Source organism: Rattus rattus, chromosome 2 (assembly GCF_011064425.1).
Source record: "Rattus rattus isolate New Zealand chromosome 2, Rrattus_CSIRO_v1, whole genome shotgun sequence".
NCBI classification, from domain to species: domain Eukaryota; kingdom Metazoa; phylum Chordata; class Mammalia; order Rodentia; family Muridae; genus Rattus; species Rattus rattus.
Genome location: NC_046155.1, coordinates 127,098,635 through 127,124,301, shown reverse-complemented (window position 1 = coordinate 127,124,301; position 25,667 = coordinate 127,098,635). Strand labels below are relative to the sequence as shown.

General features: G+C 49.8%; 1 protein-coding gene across 1 annotated transcript in view; it reads left to right on the top strand.

Moving 5' to 3' along the window:
• The first annotated feature begins 1,101 nt into the window (after positions 1–1,101).
• The window catches only part of Rgma (repulsive guidance molecule BMP co-receptor a), a 44,310-nt gene continuing 19,744 nt past the window's right edge, over positions 1,102–25,667 (top strand). Inside the window, exons 1-2 of the mRNA XM_032893414.1 lie at positions 1,102–1,461; positions 17,819–17,934. Coding sequence (XP_032749305.1) covers positions 1,448–1,461; positions 17,819–17,934 — 130 coding nt within the window. The 5' untranslated portion in view covers positions 1,102–1,447. The remainder of the gene's footprint in view (positions 1,462–17,818; positions 17,935–25,667) is intronic.

Genomic DNA, 25,667 nt, shown 5'->3' with positions numbered 1-25,667 from the left:
TTATAGAAAGGGGCCAACGCCCAATCCCTTCCTGCTAAAAACACACGGAGCTTATTTATGGCTCAGTTATAGATTATCCAAATTCATTTGGCCAATAAAATGCAGAACATTGAGCTCAAAACCACATCCCTTAAGACCATAAATAACGATGAGGGTCTTAATACTGACGATACCTTTTCATTAAACAGAGTTCTCATCCTATCAAAATTCCAGCGCTTGGTTCAGATTAAGAGACGATCAGGTCATAACCCTGTATAAAATATCCTGGCAGCGCTAAATGTTCAGTGCTAATTTGAGTGTGAGCTGTGTGTCCCGGCTGACTTCACACCCCAGCTAGAGTTTCAGACCTATACGTGGCGTTGGGGTGAGACCCCAGAGATGAGCCGCTAGCGGCTGGCTGTGCTCTCCACTGTGTGTGTGAGTTGCATGAAGAATCCTTTTGAGAAGCCGGGGAGTTTCCTCTGGCAATCTATGCGAGGAGGGGGCGGGGCGGGTGTGTGCGAGGTGGGGGTGGGGGGAGACGCTGTGACCGGAGGTTACCTCTGAAGCTGGACCGCAATGGGAGGGCGTGCAAGACAGTCTTTTTACTCTAGACTCTGCGTGTAATTTTAGCCGAGTGTATTCGCGCACTCTACATGCAATATACATATTATTTATTTTTTCCAATAAGATTCTTAAACAAGAGTAAAATCCTTATAGAACAAAGGTGGGTCTCGGCAGATGTCAATATTTATCCACGATTAGAAACCTCTAACCACCGTTGGCCCCCAGGTTGAAAACGTGGACTCCAAGCCATCTTGCCCAGGGTTAGGAAAGTTGAATACGTTAGCGGGAGGGAGGGTCGCCGCACTTGCTGCTCCCACCTTGGGATCGCCAGCCCGCGGGGAAACTGTGCGCTTTTTGGCAGGCACACCCCCAGGTCCTCACACACCCACTAGCGCGGATCAGCAAGGGTGGGACCGCGACGGGGCGGGGCCTTTGGAACCCAGACCCCACCTCTCCCGCCCCTCCCTCCGCCCCGCCCGCGCTCGCCCCCCGCCCGCTCCCCGGGCGCCGGGCCCGCCCCCTCCCTGCCGCGCGCAAACGAACCTCGAGACGCCGCGCTCAGCGGTGGCGGTGGCGGCGACAGGCCGGGCGAGGCAGCAGGTTAGCCCGGGCCGCCCTACTCTGCAGGCTTCTCGGAAGTACAAGCTGCGCCGCCCGAGCCCTGCGCCCGGGAAGCACTGGCCAGCGGGCCGCTCCTGAGGCCCGCTCCTCCAGGCGCTCGCAGGCATGCAGCCCGGGAGCAGGCGGAGTGCCCCGGGCCGCTACTGAGTCCGCGGAGCTGAGGGGATCAGCTCCAGCCGGGCCCCTCCCACCTCACCCAGGGGCCCACGAGCGACCGCCCTACACCTGGTCTTCGCGCGCAGCCCCGCCAGCGCCAACCCCCCGCGGGCTGGAGGGGCTCATGCAGCCGCCAAGGTAAGCGTGGACCGAGGGGCACGGGGTCCTGAGGTCCCCAAGGCGCTGCGGACAACTTGCGCTCGGCCACCTCACGATCAGTGACTCCCTCAACCCGGTGTCTCATCTCACACACTTAGGGCTTTGCCTCGGATGAATCGCCTTCGCTCTTGGCAGCAGGAAAGTTTTGTGGTTTGGTGTTTTTTTTTCTTTTTTTTTCCCCCTAAAATGCCTTGCGGGCAGCAGGCGTTGCGCGTGGCTGGACAGACTCGGTGCCTGTCCCACCCACTGTGTACCGGCCTGGAGCTCTCTCCTGCGCGGCCACCTCCTCCTAGGGCGAGAGCCCCCTCGACCCACAGAGCTCTTGACACATCTGGTCATCCCTCTCACCCACCCTGAAGCCCGATTCGCTCGCTTCATCCAGGCCAGGATTGCAGAGGCTAGAAATGAACGCACCTGCCGGGGATTGGGGGGTGTCGACATTGTACTGTGTGAGTGACCCTTGTCTAGGAGCGTTCGGTGTACCAGACTTGGGGTGGGTGCTAAGGGGTGAGAGTCCCGAAAGGTCCGACGTTCCTAAGAGGAAGGCAAGGTACCGCGAGGACTCAGCGCCTGACTTGAGCCATGGCTCATCCCTGAGTATAACTAGGGAAGAGGGACAGGTGTATTGGGGGACCGGTGCAAATATGAAAGACGCTTGGATGCAACTCTCGATTGCGTCTTATTAAAGTATAGTTGCATTAGATTTTCTCGGGGGGAGAGTCAATTTCCCGAGACTGGGATTTTAATGGGAGCCTGTGTGCTGTTATTATGTGGTGTGGTTTCGGAAGGCGTTGGATTGTATTTATTTTATAAATTGGGTGTCTTGAGGCGGATGGATTCGGGGAAATATCGCCATCTAGCGGAAATGGTGATCTGTACCTTCCTCGCAAGCCGAAAAGTTGGGCGTCCTCAAAGTTCGCCTGAGATGCAGAGATGGGAACTAGCCAACCCGTCTAGAAAGACTAGTTCTCAAGTGCTCCTTACCATCCTGTAGAGCCTCGATGCCTGGGGCTTAGCTCCAGGGACGGAATGGCGAATTGTATTAGAGTCAAGACCTCACCTCCAGGACTTCCATTCCCCTCTTTGTGTAGTTTTGGGTTCTCCTAGCAAAACTGTCACTTGCCTTTGTCGTCCGCCACCCCCTACGCCCGCATCTGGTTCAGGGATCTGGCAAGCCTGTATGGTCACTTTACTACTCTCTAGTTCATCTGTAACTACATAGGTGATTTGTGAGGTTAATGTTGAGCCCTGACTCTTAGAAAAGAGACTGGGTGTTCAAGTGTACTCTTAAGGGTAGCTGAAAAACTGGGGAGGGGGAGACACGCAGTGCCATCTGCACTGGAAGGGAACAGTGTACCCCCAAACGGCCTCCTCCTTTTTTTTTTTCACACACAAGGGGGAGAATTTCTGCTGTTCAAGCAAGCCTACTTCTCTGGACTGACTGACTGCCAGGATGGCGTGCAAATGGACAAAGGCTCTGGGTGGGGCACCCACACATCCAGGCGCGATGCACATTCTTTATGGCTGGATTGTGCTGCCACCTTCCAGGCCAGCTGAGGCTAGCAGGGAATGAGTTCTGTCTGTGTGAAGGGCACTCTGGCTCCTTGGAGAGCATTGTGGCTTTCTGCCTGTGCTAAAGCGAATTCCTGGAGAGGCTCCTGGGCTGCGGTGGTAGTAAGCAGGGTTCCAGCTTCCTTTTTCTTTCCTCTTCCTGTAAGTCTTATGTATCCCGGGCTGCTGCTGACTTTTCTATGTAATCAAAAATGACCTTGACCTTCTGGTTCTATCTCATCTAATAGATGCATTGTTGGGAATCGAACTCAAGGTTTTGTGCGTGCTAGGTAAGCACTTTACCAGCTGAGCCACATCCCCAATTCCCAACCTCCTCTCTTTTTTTTTTTTTTCTTTTTTTCCGGAGCTGGGGACTGAACCCAGGGCCTTGCGCTTGCTAGGCAAGTGCTCTACCACTGAGCTAAATCCCCAACCCTCCCAACCTCCTCTTTTCCAAAAACCCTGCCCCTTCATTTCCTTCCCAGATGAAGATCGGTGCTCTCACTCCTAATACACATGTAACCTATCTGTGCCCCTCCATTCTATTCCGTCTTGGTTCTGTCTCTCCACTCACATGTATTAGTTTAATAATCATGACAAAAGGGGGCCCTAGACCTGCTTGGCATCTTAAGAAGGAGGAAACATTTGACTTTCATTGCTGCCTGCTCAGGATGCAGGCTGATACAGAAGGAAGACTTGGAGGCTCCTGTTTAATGTGGTTCCCGAGTCTGCTCTACAGCAGTCTTTGGTAGCCCAAGTTCAAAATTAAAGACGTAGATGCTGCACATCCCCGACACCAAGACAGGGAGTGATCAGGCCAGGATGCTCGCTGCTACCTGGAAGCAGGTTGGCATTTTCATTTCCTGGAAAAGAAAGGATTCCAGAGATATGTAGGGGCGTGGCCACAGCGCTGAGTCTAACGCAGCAGTGCTCAACCTGTGGGTCTTGACCCCCTTGGGGATTGAACGACCCTTTCACAGGGGTCACATGTGAGATATCCTACATGTTACATATTTACATTAGGACTCATCACAGTAGCAAAATTACGGTTATGAAGTAGCAGCAAAGATAATTTTATGGTTGGGGGTCACTATAACATATTAAAGGGTCACAGAGTTAGGAAGGTTGAGAACCATAGGTATCCTCCTACACCCATTGCTAAATGAATTAAGTTCGAGCACATTTTAAAAACTAGACATGGCTGTAGAATTTGGCCCTGCCTTAAAGCGTGCAGGGTAGACAATGATACAGGTATGTCCCTGAAACCTTCCAAAGCTGGGGTGGTGGGAGGGGTGCACCCAAGTGAAACAGCACAACCAGAGGAGGATTATAGAAAGCATCATAGAGTAGTTGGAGTATGTTAATTCTACTACACACATTAGGCAAAACCCTTTAATTGGTCAAACTACTTTTGTCTGCTTCTGTTTCTCGGAATCCTTGAGGAGAATGGCTTCGAGTTTCAGACTTTTCGTGGCTTAAGAACTTAACTGAGGTTGAGGTGAGGAGTCTCTGGTTTTCCCATCTGTCAGGTTCCCAGCCTAAACGACCGATCTTCTCTTTAACCAACAACCTGGCTCTATCCCCCCTTCTCTTCCCAGGGGACAGGGACAATGGGAAAGTTAAGGTCTGCTTTACCAAGGACACAAGCAGTATCATGCTGTGTCCATGCTGATAAATGGGTGTCTTTAAGGAGGACACCTAGCTTCTTGGCTGTCCTTTGAGTGGAGCATGCTGCTGCACATGGCCTAACCAGGGGTGAGGGGCAGAGCCTGGTGAGGTATAAAAGTTCTTATTCAGAGGAGGAGGAGGAAGAAGAAGAAGAAGAAGAGGAAAAGGAGGAGAAGCAGCTTTGAGATTTGGGGCAGAAATTAACTATGTAAATGCAAAAGCCTTTTATTTAAAACATTTTAGAGGCACTGCTAATTGATGAACCCACAGAGGCATGGGCTCCGAGTGGAGAATGAAGGATCGCAAGCACACTTTACAAAGAGGGTTAACTACAGAATAGGTTTTTTCCTGCGGTTTTCGATTGTCTATCTAAGCATTGCTGCCCAGAGGTAGAACTGTCAGAAATCAAAATACTTCATTAGCCAGAGTGAGAAAATCAGAGGGGAAACACAAGATTGCCCGGAAAAGAAAAGATTTTAGCAAAACAAGGCCAATTCATTTAGACTCTGTGTCCTCCGAGGGTCAAAGCAGAGAGCGATAGACAGGAAAGGAAAGCTCTAAAGTGTGTCGCCTTGTGCGTCCCTGGAGCACTTTAATAGTCACTATGTTTGTTCATCTTCCAGGATGCTCAGATCTCAAATTCCTCGCAGGAGCTTGCCCTGGCTGACAGGAACAATTTGTCCTGTTACTCGATAGTGCCTTCTGCTCTTATCTATGTGCACAGAAGTGATCTGCTGCCGTTCTCCATGCAAGTTTCTGTACCATCACATTCCTCTTAGCACGATCGCCTCACGGAGGATGGATGCAAACACGTTTTGCTTGTCCATAGGTATGCTGAACCTCCTCTTCCTCGATGACTCGTTCGGTGCCACAGGCAATCACACCACGACTGACTGGGGGCAACCTTATGATCCTCCGTCGCTTTACATGCACCGTCAGCCAAGCTTGAGGCATTTTGTCAAGGGACCCATCTCCTCTTTAGACAACACACGGTACTCAGCACTTCAGACGGGGTGCTGCTTCTTCCCTCCTGAGCATCTGTTCACAAGCCTTGACATCACACTATACTGGTTGCTTTTGCGAGGTTTAGTCTGTCTGCCAGAGTTTGATAGCCCACTTGCTGGATAACTTTTCCCTGGCAAGGATACCATTTTAATCTGTTTAAAGGCTGCTCCCGGGATGCATTTTCTGCCCTTGACGGGGTCATCGTGAAAAATAGATTGCTTTTACAAAAACATAGCCAGGGGACACTTGAAACCACATGAGGATTTTTTTTTTTTCCTGGTCATCAGAAGAGCGCAGAAATGCATAGCTCAGTGGCAGGACCACAGAAATTACAGGGTTTCTTTGCAGTAATTGGTACCTTGGAGAGAATAATAATTAATATTTGGACATTTGGGTGGGTGATATGTTTTTATTCTCATTTAACTTAATACCTTTGATGGAAGGAGGTATAGTATAAGTAATAAATAGAGCGTAAATGCAAATGCATTGCCAAGAGGCTGTCTCGCCAGCAGCCACTGTGAGATTCATGGTGACATCTACAGACCCATCCCTGCTAGGCACGGGCAGGTCATTTTTTTGTCCTAGCACATGAGATTCCGTGAGAGTTTAGCTTACCTTGTCACACACCGGCCATCGCTGTGGAAACAGTAGGCTATTTCGACTTCAGAATACTGTCCATTGTGTCTGAATTATGTCCCTGAGGCTCCTGCATTGGGTTATCAGCTGATGGGTTTTTGGGAAGTGATTCGACAGTTACTGGGGGAGTGGTAACAATGTTAGGAGACAAGGCCTAATTGGAGGGGGTGGGTCACTGGGAGAGTCCTTGTGAGGGATGGATCCTCTCCCTTATCCTCTCTCTGCTCCTCTGATTCCTGTCCACTGTGAGATGCTTCTGCCATCAAGATAAGTGACCTCACAACAGACCTAGAAACAATGGAGGCAAAGATTCTGGTCTGACACCTCTGAACCCATAAAACAGAGTAAATAAATCTGCTGTAAGATGTTTTCCTAGCCGGAAGGTGTTGGCACATGCCTTTAATCCCAGCACTTGGAAGGAAGATGCAGGTGGATCTCTGACTTTGAGGCCTGGTCTACAAAGTCACAACAGCCAGGGCTACCCTACCTCAGAAAGGGAAAAACAACAACAACAATCCCCAACGCTTTCCTCTGGTAGTTATCATAGCGATGTTAAACTGACTATTCAATGTCCCACCTTAGGATCACATGGCAGGGAGAGCTGGTGATGACACCCTTAGAGGCTGAAGCAGGAGGGTCATGAGTTCAAGGCCATCCTTGGCTATGTAAGAAGTTCAAGGCCAGCTTAGGGTTTGACAGTGCTTTCTCTGCTGGGACTATTTTGAGAGAAGAGCTGGTAAATGGCAGGAACCTGACCTCTTGAGTAAGCGTCTGCCATTGTAGAGTCTACTGGTTAAGGAACAGTTTGCCCCCTCCTTCCTACCAGCCTGCGGTAAGAGTATGCAGGAGGAAGTGAAGCTCAAGGCAAGCAAGTGCCCTCCCTCTGTATCCCCTCACCACACACACACACACACACACACACACACACGCACGCACGCACGCACGCACGCACGCACGCACGCACGCACACAGAGTTAAACCCAGGAAAGGGTACTGTGACTACTTGGCAGAAGAAAGTTTAAAAACCTCTTGCCATCCAAAAGACAGATGAAGAATTCTATATCTCTTTCAACTTCCTACATGACTTAGGAGGGGCAGGGAAGGGTTAGGAGGGGGGGAGGAGGATGCTGAGGGAAATGGTCCTTTTCTAAGAACATCTTTCTATTTGCGTTAGTATAAAATAGTATGACTCCAGACATATTCCCACTTCTAATGCTCAGTCCATCATGAGGCATGTGGGATGTATTATTGAGCTGACAGGAAAAGATAAACCTTGGGTGAAGATGAGGTGCAGCTGTGGCTGACTGAAAAACAAGCTGGGCTGGTATCATGAGGCCTGGATTTAGCCTCTGCCCTGACATTTGCATTCCCGGGGACCAGGGGCGAGTCACTTAACCATCCTGAGTCTCGGACGGCCCACATCCACTTGAATAGTTAAGGCAAAAGGCAGTTCCGCAGTGGTCTATAGAATTCTTTCTTGTAATGAGGACTCACTAGGCCCTAAAACCCACCCAACGTCAAGGTTATCTAGGGGTCCTTACAGGGCGCTCTGGGGTCCCCCCAGTTTGCAATGGCCCTAATGGAATGTGGCACATTGTAGGTATGCTATTATAACCCAAGCAGTGGTCTTTATCCACAGTATTCAACTAGTGTTGGAAACCACTTCCAACACTTGCTGTGTTTCTCTGGCTGTTCCGAGTGGAGTCCGAGTGTGGATTCCTTGAGTCCTTACATCAACTTCCTGAGGGAGCTGCAGGTGCGTCCCCCTTTTACAGTTCTAGTCTTTCCACCTATGTAATCTTAGCCCAGGACACTGTATTCTCTCTCTCTCTCATAAAGAAGACGAGGAAATGTTCTCCCTCTTAGGCAAAAATAAAGATCAGAGAAGTGTTGGGAAGGAAGGTCACGTGAGCACGCTTCCTTCCCGATGGGCCCTTCCCTCACCTCCTGTGAGCGGAGACTCCTCTGCCTTCACCGTTCCAAGCAGTGTTGGATTTGATCAATAACTTGAATGCCCGTTCCTCTTGCTAACTGTCCACGGTATTTGTGCTTGGCACTGAATTGTTCATTAATACAAATAGTGTAGCCATCTGCTGCTGAGGAGAAAGACAGACTCGCTCACTGTCCGTTCCCACAGTTGCCATGTGGTGGATAAATGGTGTCAGGCCAGTTCTGTTGTCAGGAAGTTACTGGAATAGAGAGAAGTAAAAGCTGTGTGGTCCACTCATTACGGGAACTGCGTAATTCGGGTGTACAGGAATCCAAAAGCTGCTTTTAATTTTCTAAGAATTTATTTATTTCATTTTATCTGCCTGAGTGTTTGGCCTTTGTGTATGGATGTGCACCAAGTGCAACTCCCTGGAACTGGAACTATGGGTGGTTGTGAACGGGTCTTCACATATGGGTGCTGGGAACCTAGCCCTGATCCTATGCATGGGTAGCAAGCACTCTTAACGGCCAGGCCACCATCTCTCTCACTTTTTTATTACAGTGTGTGTGTGTGTGTGTGTGTGTGTGTGTGTGTGTGTGTGTGTTAGCGGTTAGAGAACAACTTGTCAGAGTCAGTTCTCTCCTTCAACCATGTGGGTCCCAGGGATGGAACTCTGGCTGTCCACATTGGTAGCAAGCACCTTGACCCCACAGTGCCATCTCATTGGCTGATTCAAACGAGAGGATGTTATTAAATGGCTTCAGGGTACGGTTTCAGGTATATCACTGTTGGAGAATTTCACTCTGACAGTAAAACATAAAAAAAAGTCACTTCTCAAATAACATTTCCTACTTGCTCAGCAATATTTCCACTCGGGGAATGCAGGGATGTTACAGATGAAGCTCAAGAATGGTTGGAAAATCGGACGCTGGGCAAGGACAATTCATGACAGAGACAGCATGAGTTCAATGAGTCCCTACAAGGGGGACTGTGGCACTAGAAGACCTTTCCTTCATAACCCGGAGGTAGCCAGGCCATTCAACTGTAGGAGCTGAAGGGCCCAAGTTAGGACAGCTGTGATTGGACCACACAGCTAAAAGTAGGCAGTCCTCACCCCCAGACAGATATCTCCTCACATTCTCGGCAGCATCTTCGAAAGGTTGAGATTCCACACTCACAGTTGGTTCACAATGTCCCTGCTAGCCTGCTAAGAGGAAGACGAATTAGCAGTTTTATACACTAGAGGTTACTTGGTTTAGGATCTTCAACAAATATCGCAAGAGAAGAAAATGTAGGGGAAAAGACTTTGATCATGCCAGGCCCGTGGTGTGCCAGTTAATAATCCCAGTGTGTGTGTGGAGGGGGGGGACGGCTCAGGGGTTAAGAGCACTGACTCATCTTCCAGAGGTCCTGAGTTCAAATCCCACAACCACATAATGAGATCCGATGCCCTCTTCTGGTGTGTCTGGAGACAGCTACAGCGTACTTATATATAATAAATAAATCTTTAAAAAATTAATAATCCCAGTGGGGAGATGCAGGGGAAATGCTAAAAGAAAAAAAAAGGCTCATCTAAGGATTTGCTAAGGATCTTGGACTGAGGCACAAAACTGGAAAAGTGGCCCTAAAAAACTGCTAGAAGATCATCAGGAAGTGTCCCGTGCAGCCTTGATTCAGGCTGGGAAAACAGCACAGGGAACACAAGACAAGCCCTTGCTTTTTTTCAGAGCAAGGGAAACAGCTGGTACCGTGTCTGAGGCATCCCGGCAGCTGTGATCACACTGGCCCATCCAAACTTTCTGAGGAAGGTGACTTTAAGGCGGGAATCGAGGTCTAGAAAGAGAAACAGGACACTACTGTTTAAAGACACCTGGCAGCTCTCATATATACCATTTAGCATTTCATCTGTCTGCGTATGTGCACATTGGCTTTGGCTGCTGAACTCAAGTGCAACTACATTCCTGCCATGTTAGAGGGTTCATAGTATGATCCAAATAGGACACACCCACTGTGGAGGGAACAGTCAAAAGGCTGATAGGTTTTTGCAATATTATTGCTATATTAAGGAGGATAGATTGACTGACTGATAGATAGGTTTGATATGTCCTTATATGCACATGGAAATAAAAATGTATGGATAGCTATGGAAGAACTGTTAACTGTTACCACATCCAGGAAGAGTAACGTCACACTAAATTTTTTTAACGTAGACCTATATTATTATTTCATTTTCTATAAATATATTTGGTACTGGACTGAAGGAAACGAAAAGCTCCCGAAATTTGTTCTTCCATCCTGTTCTTTCCTTAAAAAAATCACCTTTTGGGGTTGGGGATTTAGCTCAGTGGTAGAGCGCTTGCCTAGGAAGCGCAAGGCCCTGGGTTCGGTCCCCAGCTCCGGAAAAAAAAAAAAAAATCACCTTTTTCTCTTCCTAGCACGGTGAATACACTGTGCAGGAGATGCCAATATGGGGGGAAAGATTTTGTGAGGTCCCAAGCAGAACACTCTATGCACACATCCCAGGTCCACGAGCTGCTCCTTCAGTCCCTGAAGGCGCTCTAAGTGTTCTAGAAATAGACTAATAGACATGAAGACCGACCTTTGCATGGGTCTGTTAGTTTGTCCAAGAGATAAAATCTTGACAGAGGCTGTTTTAGGTGCTGCGCGGCCAATACTGATAGAGGAAAGCATTGTGGGTAACAGCTGCGCATTTGTGGTACAGGACCTCATGCTTTGCAGTCAGGTGTTGTCCCGTTTAAAAGACACTCCTGGCCTCCATCTTCCAAAGCCTCTCAGCTCTGGAAGACCCATGTTGTCTTGTGACCATAGAAAGGGGCTGCAAATTCAGGGCTCCTGAGGACCCTTCTCAGGGCACTGTCATCCTCTGCTGAGATGCCAGGCCCACCCACTGCTCACCACAGTGTACCACAGGCCCCGCTCAGAGCCCTCAGTTCTTAGAGTGAGATAGAAAAATAGTACGCTGGCAAAAGTCTCTCTTGTAAGGAAAAAATATTGCTGATCTGATTATGCATATTTAAAGTCTTTCAGAAGTGGCTGCAATTTGCAAATATGTTTCTTCAATACGTGTGAATGTGTCCCGGGGGAATGCTGCCTCACTCTGTTTCTAAAAGAGAACTACTGGAATATCACTGTTAATTTGTTCTTCTAGGAAAAGTAACATTTAAATGTTGGAGAAAAAAAAATCTGTACGTTTTAATTACCGAGACATTATCCTCATTGTAATGGAAAAACCATCAAAACAAACGTAGTATGTACACACAGAAAGACAAGAGGCCAACCAGCAGAGCTAGGAAAATTAAGTGGGCCAAATGACTCAAGGAAAGTGCTGGAAGAGTCTCCAAAATCTGTGATGAAGTGTGTTTGCATGTGTGTACATATGTGTGCATGTGTGTGCGAGTGTATGCATGCTGCTGTGTGTGTGTTCTGCCAGATATACCCAGAGAACTGCATACACCAGGCAGTTACTGTGCCACTGAACCCTATTCCCAAGCCCTGACAGGTTCTGAGTGCTAGAGCGATGACAGCAACTTACAAATGCTTTGGGAGCCAGTAAGTGGGGAGAAGCTCTCTCCTAACCTGCTACAGCAGTGACCATGGAGAGGAAGCTCCATGGCCACCTATCCTACCAAAGTCTACTGTAGGGAAGAAGACAGCAATGACAAGGAAGGACAGCAGTGATGCCCTCATGACCAGAGTGGACAACTGTCCTCGCACTTGACTCCTGTATTCACACCCACAGAGGAAGCCTGTCTGTGTAGTGGTCCCCTCTGGTGTTCTCTCTGACAGAATGTGCACTGAATCATTATTGCTGAGCACCCTGTAAAGTATCAATTATCTGACGAAGCACACCAGCTTTTCACACACAAGAACGTGAAACTGGACAATTTAATGGGAGAAAGGCCAGCAAGCCTAAAGGCAAGGAGGAAACCTAGGGATAAATTTCACTACCTTCAAAATCCTGTCCGACAAGGCTCTGCCCAAAAGTTCATTTATAAGAGTTTGGTGGCTCCAGAGTAGGGGGAAGGGAATTGTCAATGATTAGAAATCTTCAGAGGCAAGAAACAAAATTAGAATTAGCCAGTACTTTTCTGGATGAAGAAGTAGGAACAGTGGGGAATCCCCCAGGATTGATTGTGCACCAGGACTTGGCTTAATTTACATAGATTATCTGAAGAAGAAAGGTCAGATGGTTCCAGCCTGCAGATGGGATGCAGGTACCGTGGAGGTCACAAACAAGTGCTGATTAACTCCTGGGTGAGCTTAAGGTTGAGTGAGAAAACACAAATGAAGCTTTGCAGCAGGCGCATGGCTAAATTAATGCACTTACAATAACACAGCCCAAACCCAAGCTGTTTATAGTCACACCGGGGGATCCTGAGGGTCTTTGTAGTTTGTTAGCTAAAGGCCATGCAGGGCCAGATATGAAGAGACTGCTAACAGTGTATCAGAAATGGTCCTGGACACCAAACCAAAACATAACGTTCTTCCAGGCCGTAATCCAGACCTGACCGTGAATGTCCTTCCACTGCAGACTATCTCAAGGCTGTAGAAGCTTTAATCACCCCCAGAGAGCATCTTTCACAAGAGACTGCCCTGCTTTGTTCCTTTAGGGCTTTCATGTGGGACGACAAAGGCAGCGAGGTGATAGGATCAAAGCCTGGACAGACTTGAAGGTCATGGAGGACTGGAACAAAGGCTGCTTCGTCAACTCCGAGATAGCCAGACCCAGAGTAGCCCTTGAGATAGCAAAGAGGAATTGTCGAATGGGTACATTTATAAGGATAGGTCCACACTTGGAGTTAGGGGGTGAACCAATCCAGTTCCTCAGGACACGGCGTAAGTATGCTGTGAGGAGTGCATGTGTGTGTTTGCATGCACACATGTGAGTTTCTGGGATCACACTCAGACAAGTACTCGTCCTAATTTTTGCAAGGCAAGCGTTTCGCCAACTGAACTGTCTCCCCGTCTCCTCTCCCCGTCCCCTCTCCCGGTCTCGTTCAAAGTAGAGCGGGAGCATAGAATACTCCAGAAAATTCAGATTCATAAGTATCAGATTCATAAGTGAGAGGCGAACAGTGGATTGAAAGCCACTAACACATCCCCATTTATAAGGTTGACCAAAAATGCCTGGAACCAATATTGGACCATTCACTTCCTCCATATCCAGGGGTCTGTTTGTATAATCTAAACCAAGACTAGAGTGAGCCAAACGGAGAAGAATGTCATGGTTTGCCCTAGCTGGAACAAGTGTTGCCCGGAAGAACCAAGGGAGACCGGTAGGCGTGGTCCATCAAATGATGAAGATGTCCGTCAGCCTGGAAAAGCTTACCAGTTAAGTTCACCTTCAGTGAATAAAACAGTATAGCATCTCTGTAAACAGCCTCAGCCTGCATGGGTAGTAATGCACACCTTCCCCTCAGGTCACCTCTGAGCTCAGCCTGTACTGGATCCAGAACACAACTGGCTATGCTTGATGACCTGTCTCAAGGAAGAACACAGTGAAGGGTTCCCCAAAAGAAACTACCTCAGGAAAGATTGGGGGGAACAGTATCTCACTAGTTCTGACTGTCCTGGGACTCACTTTGTAGACCAGGCTGACTTCAAAGAACCACAGACATCTGCCTGCCTCTCCCCACAGAGTGCTGGCATTAAAGGCCAGCGTGGGTGACTATTGCTGACCTCTCAGCCACCGTTTCCTCCTCTACACAGGGATGATCACAGAACCCATCTTAACCGAAAATGTGAACCAGCACAGACTGTATAAGAAAAATCAAGGGGCTGGAGAGATGGCTCAGTGGTTAAAGAGTATGTCATTTCTCTTCTAGCGGACCCAAGTTCAGTTCCAGCATATCCATGTCACATGGTCGTAACCGGCTGTCACTCCAGGTTCAGGGACTCCAACAACTCTGACCTCTGCGGGCACCCACATTCACATGCATGTAGACACACCTCCATACACACGAGTAGAAATGAAGATGATTTTTAAAAAGAACAAATCAAAATATTAGCCACGATCGTTAGAAACAAAACTGTCAAGACGCTTGAAAGTTCTCACCGCCTCTTCAATGAAGACATTTCATACCTCACCTCTCCCACCAGTCAGTGCTCTTTGGCCTTTGTTTTCATAGCAGTTCAGACCTTGTGCTGTGTTCGCATTCCAGTGTGGCCACCACATAACAAAAGCAAAGGTTTGCCTTTAGATGCGAGAATGCATTCTCACTACACTACAGTTGGAGAAGAGAGGAGTTTGGAAGGATGTGATTTGAACTAAGGATTAAGAAGACAATGAGAGGTAAATTATGCCCAGCCTTGTTAGGACTGGGCAAGAAAGGAGAGTCTGTGAGAAGCAGAAAGCAGGTCACTGCGGAGCGCTTGCGGAGCGCTGTGAGGCCAGGCTGTGGAAACCAGGAGGGTCTGTGGAATGTCACTGCCCTGAGGTCTCCCTGTTCCACACAGTGACACTTCCTTCAGGCTGTCTGTGACTGAGAAAGGGGCAGAGCAGAAAAGGACCGCATTTGGAAGGCACTGCCGAAACTACCGGTGGGGCTCATGGTGACTTGCCATGCACTGGCTGTCTTTGCAAGCGGGGAGGAGTGGAAGATCTGACAGGAAGCGCAGCAGCGCACAGGACAGGAGACAGGTGTTCAAAGAAAACCTCACGGTTTGGGAGTTTCTGGGCAGGGACCAGGTGAGCCTGTGGCTTTGGACCTCTGAAGGGCCTGCTGAACGGTAACTGTGGGGGCATATGGCACCATCAATGGCTTACTTCATGGCCCGGAAGCAAAGAAGGGAAAGGGTCAGGGTCTCAGAATCCCCCTTGAAGACATGTCCCAAGGACATAAGGACCACCAGGCTCCATCTCCCAAAGCCTTCCTGGGGACAGTTGGAGAACACACCATCTCTATAGCCCATCAAGAATTGCCTTATTTCTTTATTTCCCAGAGCAATACAAGTCTACCCTGAACAGCCAGTCGTGGAGCAAATGGTTATCTGTTGAGAGGAAAGACAGTTTTCTCTAGGGTATATCCCCTGATAAACTACCCAGTGAAAGCCCACATACTCAAGAATATTTATATTTGGGCAACAGAGGTTGGTCTTGAAGGGTTTAGGAAGGAAAGACACAAATTCGGATAGGTAAGGAAAGGGGTGGGGAGTGGGAGGTTGAATATGATTAAAACACATAGGAAACTCCAAACTCAACGCTGGAAAAGTAAAAGGTTGGCTCTCAGGCTGGAGGATTTCTCCAGCTTAAGGCTGCTTGGTGCTCTTACAGATGACTTGGAGTTTGGTTTCTGCACCCCTGCGACGAGGCTCACAATTTCCTGTAATTCCAACCTCTAGGAGATCCGACACCCTCTTCTGGCCTGTGTCAACACCTGCACACGCGTGCACATAGTCACAGATACGTACATATGCATACACACACACACACACACACACATGTTGTAACTGAGTTTCCTCTCAAGACAGCACCCAGAGATGCTCCGGGGAAATCTCAGGGCCTGGTGTCCCTCCCAAATTGTATTCAGTTGCGGTCTTAGTGACAATAACAGACTGGCCCTCTTTACTTGGAGAAACAGGTGTTAAGATGAAAACTCCTGCTGCCCCTGGGCCTGGGGCAGGGCTAGAGGAGCGCCCCTTTCTGCCTTTGAAAGCCACAGGGTTCTGACCTGGAGCGGCAGTGTCCTGAGCTGCGGGAAAAGCTTGTGAGACCCCTCATTATGCAAAGGTTTAGCATGAGCTCCTGAAAGGCAGCTTCCAGCAAACGGTGATAATTGCTGGACCTAAGGAGGGAAAAGGCCACATCAGGTCTCTGGGCAGTCTGGCTGTGTGCCTACTTCAGTAAGCCAGGGCTGCTCCTGGAGCAGGCTGCTGTGCTATGATTCCACATGGTTGTTGGGTTTGGCTGGCCAGGCTTGAAAGGAAAACGTTTGAGAACTGGATTCGAGACGGTGAACTCTCACCAGACAAACCTACACTGCACTTGGAAGCTCCAGTTCAAGGGAACAGTAAAGTAGGCAGAACCTGTCAGTCTGAGACCTAAGTATTTGAGAGGAATATCGGGGTAGTCCAACTGGAAGGGCCAACAGCCACTACCAAGAGCTTTTTGACCTAAGGAAACTGCAGCCTCTGGCTGCACATTGGCTGAGGAATTAGTCTCCGCTTACCTGCTTCGGGGAAAGCCAGATTCTAATGTTGTGCTGCCTTGCCGCCGGTCTGAGCCACCAAGTAACTTCAGGGCAGCGGCCCCTCCCCCGACTCCCCACCCCCAGCCTCCTTCTCCCTTGTCGCTTCTCCACCGCAGAGTACTAAATGCCGACATAGCCCTGCAGCTTGTGTGGCCTGCAAATGAAGACTGTGATAGCTCTTAAGAGAAATTGGATCAAAACCCAGAATTTTTTCCCCCAAAGAGCCAGATGGGCAGGCTTGGGGGGTGGGGTGGGGCGGAGGAATCCGTTTGACTGAAAACACTTGCGCTGGCACATTTGTGTCACCCAGAAGATGTTTCTCAGCAGAACTTGCCAGTCCCTTAAATACCAAATAGAATAGCTGTGGGGCTTAGAAAACTTTGGGGAGGAGACATTTTTTTTTTCTCCTGGAAAAATAAGAGACTGAAAAGGGGAGATCACTACCCTAAAGCCCTTCCAAAATGAACCTTAGGAATATAGTTTCTGCCGGAACACCAGCGGGCTCGGCCCTGAGCGCCCCAAAGACCACGGCCTCTATCTCCTTAAGTTGGGAGCTGTGTCCCTTGAGGCAGCTTTAGGCTCGCAAGATCACAGTTGGTGAGCGATCTCAGATGCGAACAGGGCCGAGTTTTTCCGAAGCAATCGGGTGCTTAGAGATGGCTCTGGAGGGGGCACCCGCAGAGTCCAGTTGGGTGGCCAAGGCGGGCTGTGACAGTGGGTCGTTAGCCCCAGCGGAGTCTGACAACTCCGGAGTAGGCTTTTCAGTCTTCTGCACCCGCGAGACATCTGAAGTGGGGAAATGAGCCAAGGGGTGTTGGTGGGGGCTTTGGGGCGGTAGTCTGGTGGCAAAGGGAGGCGGGAGTTTGTCTGCAAGCTCTTTCTATTTGAATGGGGGAGGATTAAAGGAGCTCTCTGAGATCCTCCTGTCCTGGGCGCCTTAGCCACCTGGGTGAGTGGGGAGTGGCGGTTACAGCGGAGCTGAGGACGCGCCCTGCACTCGCGGGCCCCTGGTTCCCCAGGTCCCTTAGCCACCGGCCCGGCCGCCTGGGCCGCCTCTCTTCACTCCCTCCCGCCCGCAAAGATGAAACCCGAGCTCGCGTGGGCGGGGCGCGCGGCGGCGGGGCGCGGGGCCGCTGGGACATTGGCGGGGAACCGAATGATGGATGGAGAGGGCGGGGCCGGGCGGGGGGCGGGGGTTGGACTCGGGGCGCCCGTGGCGGAGGTGGACCGGGCCTCCCGGCTCGCTGCTCCCGCCGGCGGAGCCAGGTTGCCTCTTCTCCGCAGCGTGATTGATTTTTTTTTTTTTTCCTCCCTCCTTTTCTTCTAAACTTTCCAGGGAGAGGCTAGTGGTAACAGGCCGAGCTGGATGGATGGGTATGGGGAGAGGGGCAGGACGTTCAGCCCTGGGATTGTGGCCGACCCTCGCCTTCCTTCTCTGCAGCTTTCCCGCAGGTAAGGCACAGCTCCTTGGTCGGGGGTTGGGGAGTCAGCCGACCGGTCCCGCTCCCGGGCCTCCCCGCGCCAGTCGGGGCCCCAGTTCACCGGCCTCCTGGGGACCCAGATTCCCATTTCTACGAGTCTTTGTCTCGAACCCTGTGGAGGGAGATATGGGTGTCAGTGGAAACCTGGAGGTGAGAGAACCCCAGTCCCTCCTGTCCGAGTTCCGAAGGGCAGGAGCGGGTGGGGAGTTCTGCAGAGCCGGGGATGCCTCTCAGTCCCCCTCTCTCCCTAAGAGAAATCGGGTTCCTTGAACGCCTCTTGGGTGCTCCAAAGGAGACTCGGACTCGGCACCAGGAGAACTTTCTCCATTTCCTCGCCCACCAGTTTGCAAAACCTGTTGGTAGCCCAGGGGTGGAGCTGGGGGCGCTGGGGAGGTCCCAGACGAGTCCCCGACCGCCCCGTCCCGCCCCCACGCTGGCCCACGCGGGGAAAGCCCACGGACACAGGCTCAGACGTGCTAATTCCTGTTTGATAACATTCTGCGTCGCCCCCCTGTTTGTTTTTATTGTGCCAGAAAGCGAGAGAATTTCAGAATTAAAGCTGAAAAAGCCCATCTGTTTCCAATGAATCCCCCATAGTTTTTCACAATGTTTTTGGCAGATCGCTGCTTTCAAATTCCTCCGAGCCCGGACCTCTTGTTTTTGTTGGGGGAAGGGAGACCAACTCCACAGAGAAGCGTTTGTTCCTTCCCAAACGCTCCGGTTTCTTTACTTTTTTTCCCCTTTGGGGGGAGGGGGAATGAACGAAGCTTAAATCCCCGGTCTGTTTTCTTTATAATGTTTCGTAAAACTTTTATTTCATTTTTATTCCGTGCTGCTGCTCAGAGTCAGAAAAGGCCAGTTAAACGCTTTTCACCCGTTTTTTCTCTTTTTTTAAATGCAAATAATCAGTGCCACGACCAAATGGTCCTCCGTGTAAGGCGGGATCTCCTAACCGTTTCCATTGTGTTGTGGGGTTCAGAAGTGTCTTTGAGCAAAGAACTCCAGCCTGTCTCACAGCGCGGCCAGATGTGGTTGTGCTGCCCCTGCGCCGCTGAGATTTGCAAGAAAGAACTTGAGTTAGGACGGGGATTGAGTTGTTTTGATTTCCTCTTCAGCCAACTGGGTTTCAAGGAACTGACAGAACGAGGGAGTCAGTCCAGGTTAGGCCTGGCTGCAGGTGGGCATTCCCAGAGCGCACACAGCAGAGACAACAAGCACTACTGGGGTAAGGGTCAGTTTACCCTCTTGTCTCAGCCAGGCTGCAGTGACCCCAGTGCCTTCTTAACCAAAGCATCTCGGCTCCCTCAGCAGCTTCCAGACCCAGGAGCATCCTGGACTTTCAAAACCATTTTTCTGAAGCTCTTTCCTGAAGAGATAGATCCCTGCTCAGGACCAGAAAGGGGGAGGGGTGTCAGTATCTCCCAAGAGTCCTCATACCCAATAAGCCCTGGAAATATCAAAACCCCCACACAGTGCTCCCAGCAGGGGAGATGATCCCCCCTCCCCCCTGCAATCTCCTGGTTTTGAGACCCAAGTTTCTTCATCTAAATCAGTGGTTCTCAACCTTCCTAATGCTGTGACCCTTTAATACAGGTCCTCATACTGTGGTGACCCCCCCAACCATAAGATTATTTTCGCTGCTACTTCATAACCATAATTTTGCTACCGTTATGAATTGTGATATAAATATCTGTGTTTCTTGACAGTCTTAGGCCACCCCTGTGGAAGGATCGCTGGACCCCAGAGGGGTCGAGACCCACAGGTTGAGAACCACATATCTAAATGTTCTGTTTAAAAGACTGATTTTATTCCTTCCCCCAGAGTTAAAATAATAAAGTACAAACCATCAGAAAGTGAAAAGAAACTCAAAGAAGCAGCAGCTAGCACTTGTGCTCGCCTTGGTTTGGTCAGGATAAAGATTCAGCAGCCCATTGGAAGTTTTATCAGATGAGATGATAAATGGCTTTTGTCCTTTGGCTGCGATGGGGGATGTGATCTCAGCTCTGAGCTGAAATTGAGAAGGGGGGCTCCCTGGGCTCTTAAAACAACACCTCCTGCTCTTAAAGGTGTAGCACTTATTAATCTCTAAGGCTGGAAAGAGAGGAAAGGGGGGAGCTTGCAAGGGCTAGGTGGGGTTTAGGGGTTGGGGTGGGGAGGGCGTGGTATTCCCCCCTCCCCTTCGTTTCTTTGTCTTAAACACTTTTCTTCATTTTAAAGTCTCAGCAGCCTAGTCTGAGACAAGCCGATGGGTTATATAATTCACAACTCAAATTCTGCCACTTTCTGTCCAAGAAACCCATTTCTTTTTGGCTCCGAGGCTGGTAACTAAGTCCTGGCAGATGCCGCTGATAGCTGAGCTGTATCTTGCCAACTGGCTAAGGTTTCTCCTTCGCGGAGGCCTTTGACAGTTGAGTCAAAACTGCCCACCTTTGTGAAAACTGAGCTGCTGGTCACCAATGAGCAAATGCACTGAGGCCTTCGGGAATGTGGGTGCTCAGGAAACCTGGATCAAAAGGACAGTTTCCTACGAGGGGAAGAGCTAGATGTGTAATTTCCACAGCAGAGATGGGACCAACGTGCTCTGACACGTTGGTCCAGCAAACAGGATGCCCCAGAATAAAGGTCAGAAAGCCTGTGTTTCTAGTAGACAGTGAATGGACATTCAGGAGAAAAAAAAAGAAAGCCGGGGCCTCACCCCCCAAAAAACAGGTGGAAACTGGCCGAGCAGCCCTGTGAAAGCCTAGGTTTGTTCAGAGCTCGCCTACTTGAACGGCTGCCAGCAGTAAGCAGGGGTGCAAATTAAATTGGACATAGTTATGTGGAGAAAGATGCCTTCACTTTGCCAGACTGAGAGTGTTTGTGTGTTTTGAGTGTTTACGTGTACTTACTCAACATCAATGGCTGACCTCCCGAGTCCCTACCTCAAAACAGCCTTCAGCCTGTTGAAGAGAGAACGGCTGGAGGAGTGGATGCTGTTCGAGAATAGAGGATGGGTCAGTAGCTGCATCTACCCAAGGAGAAGTGGGGGAGAAGCGGGGAAAAAACTTCTTAAAAGAGTTTTCCACAAATAGCACCCTCTTCAGCGCAAGGGTAAATAGATACATTTTAAGCTGTGAGACATTGTGACTTATTCAAACAGACTTCTGAGAGAACCCATCCAAGGCCTGGCGGAGGAGGGGTCTGATGCATGTTTCATTTGAAGAGCTGGTTCTAAGAGGCTTCATTGCAGCCTCTCTTTCTTATTTCTTTCCCTCATAGGTTTTTTTTAAATGTTCATTTATTTTTATTAACCTGTATATGTGCATATCTGCATGCTTGCACGTGCACCACATGTATGCAGTGCCCAAAGAGGCCCAAAGAGAACATGAGGGAGTGCCACAGAACAGGAGTTAACTTGGTTCTGTGAACTGCCCTGTGAGGGTGCTGGGAACTGAATCCCAGTCCTCTCTAAGAGCAGCAAATACTCTTAACTGCTTAGCCCTCTCTTCAGCTCTCCCTTATGCTTTTGAACTACACCTGCTGTAGAAGTGTTAGTCTTCAAGTGGGGAAACTGAGGCTTAGAGGAGCTAAGGTTCTCTCAAGCATCTAAATATATGTGTATGGTGAAACTGTTTCTATCAGAACTGCTACTTAAGAATGCATAACTTGTAAGTCTGCTTCTTTCTTTTTTTTTAGAGATTTATTTATTTATTATATATAAGGACACTGTAGCTGTTCAGACACACCAGAAGAGGGCATCAGATCTCAATACAGATGGTTGTGAGCCACCATGTGGTTGCTGGGATTTGAACGCAGGACCTTTGGAAGAGCAGTCAGTGCTCTTAACCACTGAGCCATTTCTCCAGCCCGTAAGTCTGCTTCTTATAGTCATTGTGCCTCTTCGTTGGACTCTGTGTCCCAAGAGGAAGAGTTTCTGTTGCTATGACAAAATACCATAGATTTTGAGGGTTACAAACAAAAGTCTGTGGAGGCTAGAAAATCAGAGACCGAGGAACCAGCCGCTATAAGACTCTGGTGAGAGGACCTTTCTAGTCCGTGTGTCTTGTGCCTTGTAACCAGGTCCCTCCAAAGCAAAAGGGATGGAAAGCTGGCTCTCTGGGCTCCGTTCCATGAGGGCTCTACTCCCATGATATAAGCACTTCCAAAAGTCCTGGATCCTCTTCACAGTACCATCGCTTTGAGGATTCAATTTTAGCCTGTGATTTTGGGAGGTCAGAAGAGGAGAGAAAAGGATGTTCAGTTACAAGAGGCAGGTAGGTGACTAGCAGCCAGGATATAATGGGCAGAGAGTACAGATATCAACTCATAGGGTTCCCATGGCCCCTTAGGCTCCGAAGGTGAACTGGAGAGAGAGGAGAAAGTTCTCTGATTTTCCGGGGGAAGTGAGGGGGAAGGTTGGGAGAATTGCTAATAGTCACCCTGCTGCCCCAAAGAGGGATTGTTGGGAAAGTGGAAGGGTAAGCAAAGTAACCCAATGTCACAAATAAGGCTTTGATGGCGGGAACAGAGACGGGTCCTGCAGAGGCAAATGCGTAAGATTGAGGACCTGTATATGTGTTGGGGGGACTGCAGTTCCCTCTAAAGATCCTGCCTTTTGCAGACTATGCAAGACCTGTTTTCCAGCTTCAGGTTTGAATTGAGTGCCAGCTTAGTGCCTGACTGGCCAATGGACTGAGATGCACTCCAAAGGCCTTATATCCCTCGCATGGCCCACTCACCAGTTTGCCCAACATTTTCCAAGTTTTAAAACTGAAAGTCAGGACTCCCTACATGTCTCCTGGGTCCCAGGCACACCAGAATGTGGGCTCCCTAGTTGCATCCTCTGCCCACCTGTGTCTGGTCTCTTCTGCCCAGAAACATGAAGTCTTCCCTGCAAAACGGTCTCCGTGTAGTCCTGTCACCTAGAGCTGAGAGTCTGCTGCCTTTCCCGTTGCCACATTGTAACCGCCAGGGCTGCCTTGGTGTCCTACTCCAAGCTCATGCCTAATAGACCACACTCACAATCTCGAGGTCCTTGTTTGCAGCATCCAGGGGGTGCGTCTCTGATTTCAAGCCCAAGCCTCTTTCCCAAATGACCCAGCACATCCCAGCCCCCTCCTCTTCATAATCCCCTTTTCCCATGGGATGCTCTATCCTTGTCTTGCACCACCCTGTTCTGAGTTGAACACTCACCATTTCCCGCTGCCTACTTGATCAAATCCCAAACTCAGTGCATACAGTCCATGCAGACTTTTGGTTCCCAAGGCACCTGTCAACCTTCACAGGGCTGAAGTCCCCTTGGCTCGATGGACTCAGGGGTCTTGGGTGTCTGTCTTCTTGGTCTCTCTAACCCTATATGTTAAGGGTGGGAGCCTATTTTCTGCTCTTCTCTTCCCCTCCTCCCCCACACCTGCAAGCATGTCCATCATAGGGCTGGGAGCTACAAAGCCTTTAGGTTGGGGGGGTGGGTTGTTTTTGTTTTGTTTTTCTAATCTCTTTGATTCTGGCTTTTGTTCAAAGAACAAAGACCACAGGACTCCCCCCACCCACCAGGACACCCCGTATCTCTTCCAAATATTGTTTCTGATTATAAAAGCAGTAGACATTTTAAAAAGCCAAAAGGATTTAAAAAAAAAAAAAAAGTCTGTCCTCTCACAGACAACTCCTAGTTAGCATTCAACAGCACCCTTCAAAAGGTAATACCTTCACACTTTGCCAGATATGGCTACTTGGAGGAGGATAATAATCTTTAAGGGTTCTTCAGTTGCATGCCAACAGGGTACCAAGAGCTTCCAATAGTTCGTTTAAGTAAACTGAGTCCTCAGAAACCATCCTTCCTGATGAGGAAGCAGAGCCTGAGGAGGATAATTTGCACAGCCTTACACACAGCCAGTAACCACGCAGCGTCCAGTGGCAGATGCCAGACTCCTGCCCTTTCTAGATTTTGGATAAACAGGGTTGTTAAATTTGCCATGTAGCCTGGTCAAACTCTGCTGTTGAGAAGGGTGAGCCTTAAGATGCAGGTCGGGGGGAAGGGAATGCTGGGGAAGAAAGAACTGTGAGACTATGACACTGGGCCGCTGAATGATGAGAGGCCTCCTAGTTCCCACAATGCATCGCAGTGCTCTCTCAGCCTCCAGAGGCCTTTCCTGTCCTTGGTCATTCTCTAACTTTGTGTTCCAAAGAGGAAGATGGCACTGTCACCGGTGAGGAAGACACACTGGCAGGAGTTCACTGATTGTGCCCTGCTTCATCCGTGCTAGGACACCTAGTCACTTACTATAGGGCTGTCTCTGACGCCCGTCCCACATAGAAAGGAGTTCAGGGTTGTGCCTCCCACCTGGGTACCAGCCTGGCATGTGCCCTTCCAGCACCTGCAGGTGGCAGGGAGGGAGAACATGCACCTCAATGGTGGGTTTTTCTTTCTTTTTTTCCTTCTCCCCAATGGTGTTTGACTTGCAGCTGAGCAGAAAAGCTTAGATAGCTAGAGGCAAAGTCTGACCGTAAAGCCATCACTTTGTGCTTCCAACGTGAAACACCACAGCTCTCACCTGCAGCTTCACTGTCCTGGGAAAACCTTTATTACCTCCCTAACCACTGACCCTCTCGTGCCCAGAGCTAGGGCTGTTTTATTTCTCCCCAAAGCAGGATGCTCCTGGGGTGAGGGAGGGCCTTGTCCCTTTGCCTGACCCCTAGGAGTCCCTGTTACCCAAGCATGCACTCAGCCTTCCGTTGAAAGACTGCCTATGGCCTCTCATTAGAGGGCGAAGTCATGGCTTTCACACCACCCTGCTGGCCTAGGCTATTTCCACAGGGCTCCTGTGGGAGCTGGGGGAGGGTGGCCTGTTTGGAAAGCTGAGGTGTGCTCTTCTCCTTGGCAGTCATCAAGGCTGCAACAACTTGGCATGTGTGGAGGCTGAGGCAGGGCAGCCTTGGCTGTGTGACAGGGGAGGCAGTACTGCCCTGCCCCAGCTCTAGGAGTGGCACTCAGCCACTTCTGCCCACGCTAGGTAGACGGTGAGTTCACCGTCCTGGACCCAGCTCCCCAACATTTCTGCCTTCTCCTCCTAGGTCACCTGAGGATTTCCCCAAAGCTCCCTTTTGCCCCCAGCCTTGTCCTGCTGACCAAACTCTGAAGGAAGCTGGACAATTCCCAGTAGAGCTAATGGGTGGGAGACACCTGGCAATGAAGTGGCAGTTCTGGGGCCCTTCGGCTGCCTGGCCCTGGAATGTCACACGGGAGCGGTGATCCCTTCTGGCTGCAGTGATAGGTTAAGTGAGGTAGGCTGTGCAGCACCTGGCAAAAAATCCAGTCTGCTGGGTGTGTCCCTCTCAGTATCTGGGGCCAAACACCTGGGTGTTTACGCCAGGATGATTGAGTGAAATTCCTGGAGAAGTGACGCCAACAGAGAGCCTTGGGCATCCGTTCTTGTCCCGTAACACCCCCACTCCATCCCCACGTACACCAAGATTCGTTACTGTGGGACTAGAATCAGCAGGAGACCCAGGCATGGGGCTCATGCACAGTGGGAGCAGTTGGCCTCCTCCTTAGCTCCCTTTCCCCCACCTCCTTCAGGATTGTCATGTGACCTCTTTTCAGAGTCCAAACTAGGGTCTGCTACCGGGACTAGGTGGGCAGTGAGGAAAGGAACTTGGAGACTTCAGACTTAAGGGTTGGCCTCTCCCTGAGGCAGGCAGACTTATAGAAGCTTCCCCTCCTTTCTT